General features: G+C 44.7%; 1 protein-coding gene across 2 annotated transcripts in view; it reads left to right on the forward strand.

Moving 5' to 3' along the window:
- Window positions 1–8,337, forward strand: part of RIC3 (RIC3 acetylcholine receptor chaperone) — a 32,498-nt gene extending 24,161 nt beyond the window's left edge. Inside the window, exons 5-6 of one of the 2 annotated variants that reach the window (XM_039535036.1) lie at window positions 3,985–4,130; window positions 5,319–8,337. In XM_039535036.1, the coding sequence (XP_039390970.1) occupies window positions 3,985–4,130; window positions 5,319–5,812 (640 nt within the window). In that variant the 3' untranslated portion in view covers window positions 5,813–8,337. Of the gene's footprint in view, window positions 1–3,981; window positions 4,131–5,318 lie in introns of both variants that reach the window. The other variant, XM_039535035.1, reaches the window with a different exon arrangement.
- The last annotated feature ends 750 nt before the right edge of the window (window positions 8,338–9,087 follow it).

Raw genomic sequence — 9,087 nt, forward strand, 5'->3', positions numbered from 1 at the left:
AGAAGACCATCACATAGTTTATGCAACATTTAAGTTTCATTTAAGTCCTAGTTTGAGGGCTTTGGTGAGATGTAAATAGTGCATAAGGACTTGTGCTGCCCCTCTGCATCATGGTGAATTTCACAGTCTGAGCAAGACATTTAAAGCCACACTGTAGAACCTTACTCAGGAGTTTCAAATACAAGTAGTATAGAGGGCTGAACACCTCTTAATAGACTTTCCCTTGTGCTAGGACCCTGCCTCAGCAGCACAGATTCACGTAGGCTCTCAGTGCCTGGCTGCTCTCTCAAAGTGATATTTCTTCAGTTTACATATTTTTTGTGTCTGGAAAAGGGAGATTGTGCTGGCAGTTCTATTTCATCCACAGCCCAGGGTAGACAACTGACAAAACCCATTTCATATAGTATGATACATAACATTCATCTCAAATACATGTCTTCAAATTCCACAACTGCACACTTCAGATGGAGCGAATTCTGCCATCAGAGTTCAGTGGAACCCAGAGGTGGAATTTGGCCCTATCTGATTTATAGCATGATGGTATAATTTTATCAAACAAGGCTTGCCAAGTCCATAAAGACTTGCCCTTTGGAAGTTCCCTACTGTCTGTCAGAACTGCCCATTGTTGGTTAACATCACTGGAGCTAATAACATTCCAGTTCCATTGCTAAAATCCAAGTAAAAATGAGAAAGTAGCAAGATCATAAATTCATCAGCTCTGTAAACAACCTGTTTTCTAGTGTCAGAGTGTGTGGAGGATTTCAACTAGAGTAGGAATTTGAGTGACGTACAGGTGTCTTCTGCCAGTAAGAGTGTGTACCCGAGGTGGGGGACAGTGAAGAAGAAATATAGCCTGTTGTCAAGCATCCATTTGGCCCATATTTGGAAGCTCTCAATTGATGTTTGCAGCTCTTATCTTTCCCAGAGCAGATATACCAGAGTGGAAGTTGTGTGCAGAGCAAGGAAACTGCAGAGAGAGCCCTGCATCCCCAATTGTGTGCTGTTTCAGGAGCTGCACCCGCCTGTTAGGTTTAATATTCATCTTACAGGAACACTTACAAATAAGATCTTTTGTTACTCACAGGGCCAAATTTTGATCTCAGTCACTGCGATGCTACCCAGCGGTACCCACGGTTGTGGGGCACCTTGCTACCATCTGCCCCCATAGTGAGAGGGAGCCCTGTCTATGCCTGCTAGGGGTCAACTCCCTACTCTCCCAGCCACAGGCAACACAAGCACGCCCGTCTCAGCCCATGCGGGCTTGCTATCCCGTATGCAGGCGAGCATATAGCATGTGCATACGCCAACCCCAGAGTCCAGCATCCTGCTGCAGTGGCCAGCCCCTGTTCCACTGGACACTCCCAGAGGAACAGTACACCACAGCTTAACGCACAGCATTTCAATTTGTTTATTGAAAAAGCAAATGTAAGTTTATTTAACAAAGAATAGAGAGTCATATGATAGCAAATAGAAATACTGGGGGGAAGGGTTATGCAGTAAAACCTCAGAGTTATGAGCACCTCAGGAATGGAGGTTGTTCGTAACTCTGAAACGTTTAGTATCAGAGGGGTAGCCGTGTTAGTCTGGAGCTGTAAAAAGCGACAAATGAGTCCTGTGGCACCTTATAGACTAACAGATGTATTGTTAGTATTGTATTGTATAGTTAAGCTTTCATGAGTAATACCCACTTCGTCAGATGCATGCCATGAAATGTTTGAAACTCTGACCAAAACCCTATGGTTGTTCTTTCATAAGTTTATTACTAAACATTGACTTAACGCAGCTTTGAAGCACTACTATGCAGAAGAAAAAGACGGCTTTTAACCATCTTAATTTAAATGAAACAAGTACAGAAACAGTTTCCTTACCATGTCAAATCTTTTTTTAAACTTTCCCTTTATTTTTAGTAGTTGACATTTAACACATCACTGTTCTGTATTTGGTTTTTTGGGGGTGGGGGAGTGTCTCTGCTGCTGCCTGATTGCGTACTCCCGGTTCCAAATGAGGTTTGTGGTTTATAACTCTGGTGTTCATAACTGCGGTTCTACTGCATACCAAATAAAATCATAGCACGTATTCTACAGCCTAAACTCAACTCACACTATGCCCTCTTAGCGAATAAGGTACTGCTTCCCCTCCCCCCCGCCCCAAACTCTTTCTCACAGCATTTTTCAGCCAGGCTAGCTGAGCGCCTTCTTTCATGAAGCCAAGTCCTGTGGCAACTTGTTTCCCCCGATGCAGGACAAGCAGGTGTTCATTTGCACCTCAGATGTACTTCCAAAAGTTCATTGTCTTTGCTCCAACACAGGATAAACCCTGTTTTTTCCCCCCACAAATCTATTAACATTTTGCTCAGACTGTAAATGGGCATCCATTGTGAACCATACAGTACTCAATTTGCATAAGCATCTTGCCTCACTGCCTAACAGGAGGGTGAGGCTCACCTTTGGGTGACTTTCCTTAACTCTCAGACCTAGATAACATATCTTTGGCAAACTAGAATGTAGATCCCAGATCCAGAGGATCCCTGTACCCTTATGCACCCTAGCTGGGACAAAGAGGTTCCTGAGGGTACATCTATACTACCCGCTGGATCGGCGGGTAGTGTTCGATGTATCGGGGATCGATTTATCACGTCTCGTCTGGACACGCTAAATTGATCCGCTAATCAACGCCCATACTCCACCTCAGCAGGAGGAGTAAGCGGAGTCAATGGGGGAGCCGCGGCAGTCGACTTACCGCCGTGAGGACGGCCAGGTAAGTCGAACTAAGATACTTCGATAAGTTGCGTATCTTAGTTCGAACCCCCCCGCGCTAGTATAGCCCAGGCCAGAGTTACAGTCATACAGTTTAAATTCAGAGTACTTCAAATGAAATCAGTGGGCTTACTCTGGATTTACACCTGTGTAACCGAGAACCACATCTGCCCACGATCCCTAACCACGCGGACAGTTTTACCAGAGGCACAATTCTAATTTCACACTGCTTTTGTGCTAGCATAACTCCATTGACTACAGTGGAGTGATTCCTGATTTACACCAGCGTAAATTATATCAGAAGCAAGCCAATCATTTTAAAATCACAGCTGTGTTGTATGTTTATCTGTTTTTAGAAAGACAGTAACAAAAATAGTTTGCTCAGACCAAGTGCTTCTCTGTTCATGGCATTTACTCAGCATGGGAGAAACTGACGACAGAAACAATGAATCACTTGGTTTCAACCAATGGGTGGAAATATGAAAAGCCTGCTGCCTGAATATTTTTTTCCCCTGAGCAGACTGAGATTACTGTACAATGAGCAGTTATAGCAAAGAGCTTGTATTCACTGGATAATAAAATATATCAATAAATGCTGTGAAATGATATGCCTGTAGGGACTATACTTTTGACTTATTCCTAAAATAACCTCAGCTCTCTCACCCCTAGTCAAATCCAGATGCCCCTGTTAAGGTTAAACTCAAAAACACCCTAATTTTTCATCTCTCCCTCCTGCCTCATGGAGCTATCCTGTCGCTGCTGTTTGATGATGACATTATGTTGCTGGCCAACTGACTTAATGATGGCTGCCAGGCTGCAAATAAAATACTTTAACTTGCCAATGAGAATCCAATATTGGCAAAGCACCAATTAAAGAGCTTCTTGAGCAGCTGCCCACACTGTCAGTGAGGAGTCTTCATGGGGTGCTACACACACTGTGTCATATGTCATTTAAGATTTAGTGTAGATCCTGAATGAAGCAACATAACAGGACATGCATTTCCCTGTCGTTTCTCAACCAAGGATCTGCCAAGTCTCATTCATCCTTTTAAAAAAAGCCTATAGATTTACCATGCTGCATTCTCCACCAACCAAGCAGCTTCATAACTCTAGTTTATGTATGGCGTCCTCCTGCTTGTTGTGACCATCCTATTGTACACACATATTAAATACTGATGATATTGCCGTCCAGACTCCTTCAGGAATGGTGTTTGATGTTTTCTAGCAGGGCCCAAAATGTTACAACAGACCAGGAAAAGAGATTACTCCAGCAGCTCCGAGAGATCACTAGGGTCATGAAGGAAGGTAAACTCATAGATGGCATCTCCCCAGAGAAGGAAGCTGAAGACGCTCCTTATATGGAGGATTGGGAAGGTAAATGTGGGCTTTTATTTCTTCTTTACTGTCATCTGCACTATGTAGTTTTGCCAGAACTGGAATATTCCCCCCAGATGCAAACAGACTCCTGCACAATTGCCTCATTTCTTTTCAGAAAGGTGGCCTCCAAGACTTTCCAATTATATTAGAGCAAATGGATTTTGAACTATCCAGCATTTCACGTTGCCTGGATAACACAGTATCTGCTGCCAGAATTGGCAGATGAGCTTGAGTACACGCCGTTTGCTACTTTGTCTTGGCTGACATAGATTTATTTCTGTGCTTTTCTTAATTTGGCCAGGTTTTATTTTCTTCAGCATAATATCACAGAAATAAGAACCACTATATTTTGCCTTAAAATTTACTTAATTTTGGTTTTGTTTCTTTGCTTGCTCTAATATTGTAAAGGTAATTGGAGAAGTTAACTCCAGGAGTTCTGTCTTTCTAAAATTCTGCTTTTTAAACTCATTTTGATTTCTCATTGTTGTAAGTGTTCTATGATTGTGTTTTTAAAACATCCTGCTGGTGTTGTTAACGTGTTGAATTCTAAAGGCTCCCCTCCCCCCCCCCCCGGTTAGCCTTAATTTTTTTGCCCTTTAGGAAGCTTTCAGAATCGTTCAAAACATAAATGGTAGCCTCAAGCTCTGCTTTCTTAGTCTCCTTCTTCATGCATTTTTTAAAAAATGAAATAAACAAAAGCACTTGGTTTTATCTAGTTATCCAGCTTTGTAAAGGACGTTGTTTAATTCTATATCTGAGATCTTCAAAACATGTCTTAGCGAGGCACTGAGGTATTCAGAAATGTATTTACTTAAAGAGCTATGGCCAGATTTTCAAAATATTATCACCCAGCTGCTCCCATAGCTCTCACTCTAGCCCCAATGGTGGGTGTGGAGTGCTTTTGAAAAATCTGTTGAAAATGGGAGTTTTGCTATTGACTTCAAAGTGGCCAGGATTTCACCCCATCCCCTACAAGTTTGGGATGGTATTAATTTGAATTAGCTTTACTTTAGGGAGCCTCAGCAGAGTAAAAACTAAGTGTTACTCTCATAAGACTTTAACATTCTTATGATAAACTCTAAATTGATTGAACAGATTTGTCAGCGTGGGTTTTGTATCAGGATGGTCTATTCCTTTTAAAATTGGATTTAATATTTTAAGGTGCATGTCACTTTTGTTCCTAAGGTTATCCAGAAGAGACCTATCCTGTCTATGACAATTCTGATTGCTTCAAGCATAGACAGGACACAATCCTTGTGGATTACCCTGATCTGAACGAGCCCTCTGCTGAAGAGATAGCTGAAAGAATGGAGGTTATGGAAGATGAGGATTATTTGTGTAGTGAAATTTTACTGTCTGATCTCACTAGAGAGTGTGAAAGCCATGATATGGGACAGAAAAAGGACCAGCAGATCAGCTTCAGTGACCAAGGTGGTGTCCTCCATCACAGCCATAACTTTGAGAAGTGCTACTGTTGCCACTATGAAGAGGATGATCCTGCTGTCATAGCAGAGAATGCTGGGTTCCATGCTGACAGCTGCAGTGAGGCTGAAGACACAGCCAAAGATGATCTCTTCATGGATTCTGACAATGAAAATGCAGGACTGAAAAGCCAAAAAGCCAGTGATCCAGATGCAGTAGGCATGCTGAGAAAGCGAAACACAAAGGGATTTGAGTAATGGGGACCACCATGTGTGGCTATAGCAAGATTCCTCAAACTCTCACACCTGCGCTCTTTGTTCTTGACCACATTTATCTTCTCCGTTTCCAGCTCTTGGCACTATTTCCAGTCCCTTGGCCATGATCGCTCCACCACCACCTGAACTGGAAGCTAATGGCCCTCTTTAAATTACTCCATTATTACCTCTAGCACTTGCTTGCTAGAGGCTGCTATGAACGGGAACAGATGATGATTCTGTTCCAATATCCACACTCTGTATTTACTTAATCCTGTGTGATTACTGCCTCTGAATAACCACCTCGTCCTCTGAAATGTTGCTGCACTGTAGTGTCCTGCCTTGCCAGTATTAGGAATGGACTTCCTGCCCCAACTGTCCAGAGCCTACCTGCTGACTTTGACATCTATCAGTTATGAACACAAGACCATTTGCATCAGATTATTTAGGAAGATGGAGAGGACAGTGTTAAGTTTTGCAGCTTCTCTTTTGCTCTGAAGCAGATGGTAATTATCTCCAAGCCTAACCGGCAAGGAGATTTGCAGGCAAGGAGATCTGCAGGGACAACATGAATGACCAACTCCTTTTTCAACCACATGGCTGTCACAGTAATTAATTAATATATACGACACAACAGAATATGCATTCCTTGACCACTGGGGCACTCTTGGCCAAGTGCCTGCATGCACTTAAGAAATGAAACAGTGTCTCAGGGCTGCACATGCTCACGTGGCTGATTGCCTTTATCATGTGGCTCCTTAATTTAAACCCCTCACAAAATGTACGCTAAGGTTTACATTGTACATTATTTATGACAGCTTCCTACTGGGAAAATAGCCCACAGAGGAACAAGAAGGGAAAAATCATAGCGAAAACATTGTAAACTCTTTTCTTCTTCTATTTGGAATATATTTATTTTTAAATGCATTCATTGTAAAGTGTTGTGGACTCTTTAGGACCCCGGCTTGCTCCATCTATGCCTTGAATAGCTTGATTACTTTCTGAGTATGTGTCCCAGCAACATTTAGCATGGGCCTCATTCGAGAGAGACTGAAGGGAAGGTGGCTTTTACCCCCACCATAACTTGGAGCAGGCTAAGGGTTGCTTAACTTACAGTGGCGCTGGCGCTCCTGCTAGGCCCTGTTCAGCTGGGTGGGGATTGCTAGCGCACAAGGCATGCTAGTCACCCCACACCTGGCCCCTGCACAGTCCCAAGCCAATCCCCTATGCCAGGAGAGGTTCGCATAGCACCAGTCACTTGGAACATGTGGACACCCCTTCACCAATGGAGCAGCTTTGTGCTGCTACTGAAGGTTTGGTTTTTTTCTCACCTCTATTTAATGAAGTGTTAAGCTGGAGCAGTAATGGCAGGTGATGGCAGGTACCAGATCAGAAGTTGTTTCATGCACCCTGCCCAATGTGCTCGCAAACAAATGCTCTAAGGAGCTGCTTGGTCTCTTGTTTGCCTACATGCAACCCAGCTACTGAAAAGGGCACTGGTCTCAGTGGCAAGACATTATGCCACTTCATTTAGGAAATATGCTCCCGCCCTTTACAAGCGGCATTTCTTCTCCATGTAGCTCCAGCATCAGTGCTTGTAAAATACTTTATTTGCTGTATTAACACTTGTGTGAGAAGCAAATACTCCAGGGGAGAGAATGGCAGTCAGGGGGGACTGTGGACACTTCTGGCTGTTAACAGACGTCTTCATATATTACACCTGGGGGAATTCTGCGCCAGTGCATTAGCGCATATGTCTCATGCCATGTTTCCCCCCACCCCAAAATAACTTCTGCTGGAAAGTTGCTGCAGTTTCACCTTTTGTCCACCAGGGGTTACTCTGGCACTAGAGCAGAGCAGCTGCTCCTAGCCAGCCTCAGCATAGGGAAGAGAATGAACCTGCCTTCTTCCTAGTGCAGGTCAGGAGACAGGGCCTCAGACAGCATGCGGCTGCTGGGGGGGTGTCACAGACACGGGTTCATAAGTGGTAGTGGGGGAGAACAGCTTGTGGCAGGGGCTGAATGAGTGTGGAGGCTGAGGGCCATTGGGGGGGCGGTGAAGTAGGGTCGCAAACTTTCTAGTTGCACAAACGGCCTCTACACTGAGGCTCTCCCCCCCCCAACTATCACTCACTCTCCCCCACCCTCACACGCTCATTTTCACTGGGCTAGGGTGAGGGCACTGGCTCTGAGGGCTTCAAGGTACAGGAGGGGGCTCCAGGCTAGGGCCAATCGGTTCGGCGTGTGCAGGAGGGGTACCGAGCTGAGGCCAGAGGTTGGGGGTGGGATGGGGTACAGGTTCCAGGGTAGGGCCAGAAATGAGGGCTTCAGAGGGTAGTAAGTTGGGGGCATTTGGGGTATGAGCTTCAGGAAGGAGTTTGCATGCAGGCTGGGCTCATGGCTGGGGCAGGGCATTGGGGTGTGGGGGGGTCAAGGCTGGGGCAGGGGTGAGGGTTCTGGGTGGGTCTGGCCTGCAAGAGCGGACTAGGGCCGGGACCGAGGGGTTCAGCATGCAGGAGGGTGGTGGGACACATGGGGATGGTGGGGGGGGAGGTGTGCAGGGCCACATGGAGGAGTGGCTGAGTGGGGGCACAGACACATGGGGATTGGGTGTCTGAGTGAGGGTGGAGGGACACATCAGGACAGAGACCAATGGGCCTGACTGAATGGGAGCGGCTAGGGGTGAGCCAGGAGCTGTCTGGGCAAAGCTCCCGAACACTCTTCCCCCCCCCCCCCCAAAAAAAAAACCCAAACAAACAAAAAAACTGTTTCATATTTTTCCCACTCACCAACAACTCTCCAAGTTCACAGCCAGGCTCCTTTCCAGCAATTACTTCCCTCTCCTTCAGGTCCTCCCTGACTCCCTCCGCATTTGCACTGTTTCTGAGGGGCACAGACAACAGTTCCGTAGTGTAGTTTAAATTAATTATTACTCAGAGCTCTGTATTAATATGTCTTGTAAGGAATTTATCAAAAAAAAATCCTGCATCTTTTTTGTCGTCGGTATTGGCACAGACAGAGTTGCTGAGGGGTATTTAAATGACCAAAACAATGAAAACTGGTGTGATTATATTGTGTTATTTTTGACAAATAAACTATGCAGAATTTTAAAATATTGTGCGCAGAATTTTTAATTTTTTGGCCCAGAATTCCCCCAGGAGTAATATATTTGACTAAACAGGATTATCACCCACAGTCATTGTTTTGTAGACTTGATGTAGCACACAGTGCATTTTAATCTGTTGCAGGAGCCCAAACAGTATCATGACGAACAAAGAG

Source organism: Mauremys reevesii, linkage group 4 (assembly GCF_016161935.1).
Source record: "Mauremys reevesii isolate NIE-2019 linkage group 4, ASM1616193v1, whole genome shotgun sequence".
NCBI classification, from domain to species: domain Eukaryota; kingdom Metazoa; phylum Chordata; order Testudines; family Geoemydidae; genus Mauremys; species Mauremys reevesii.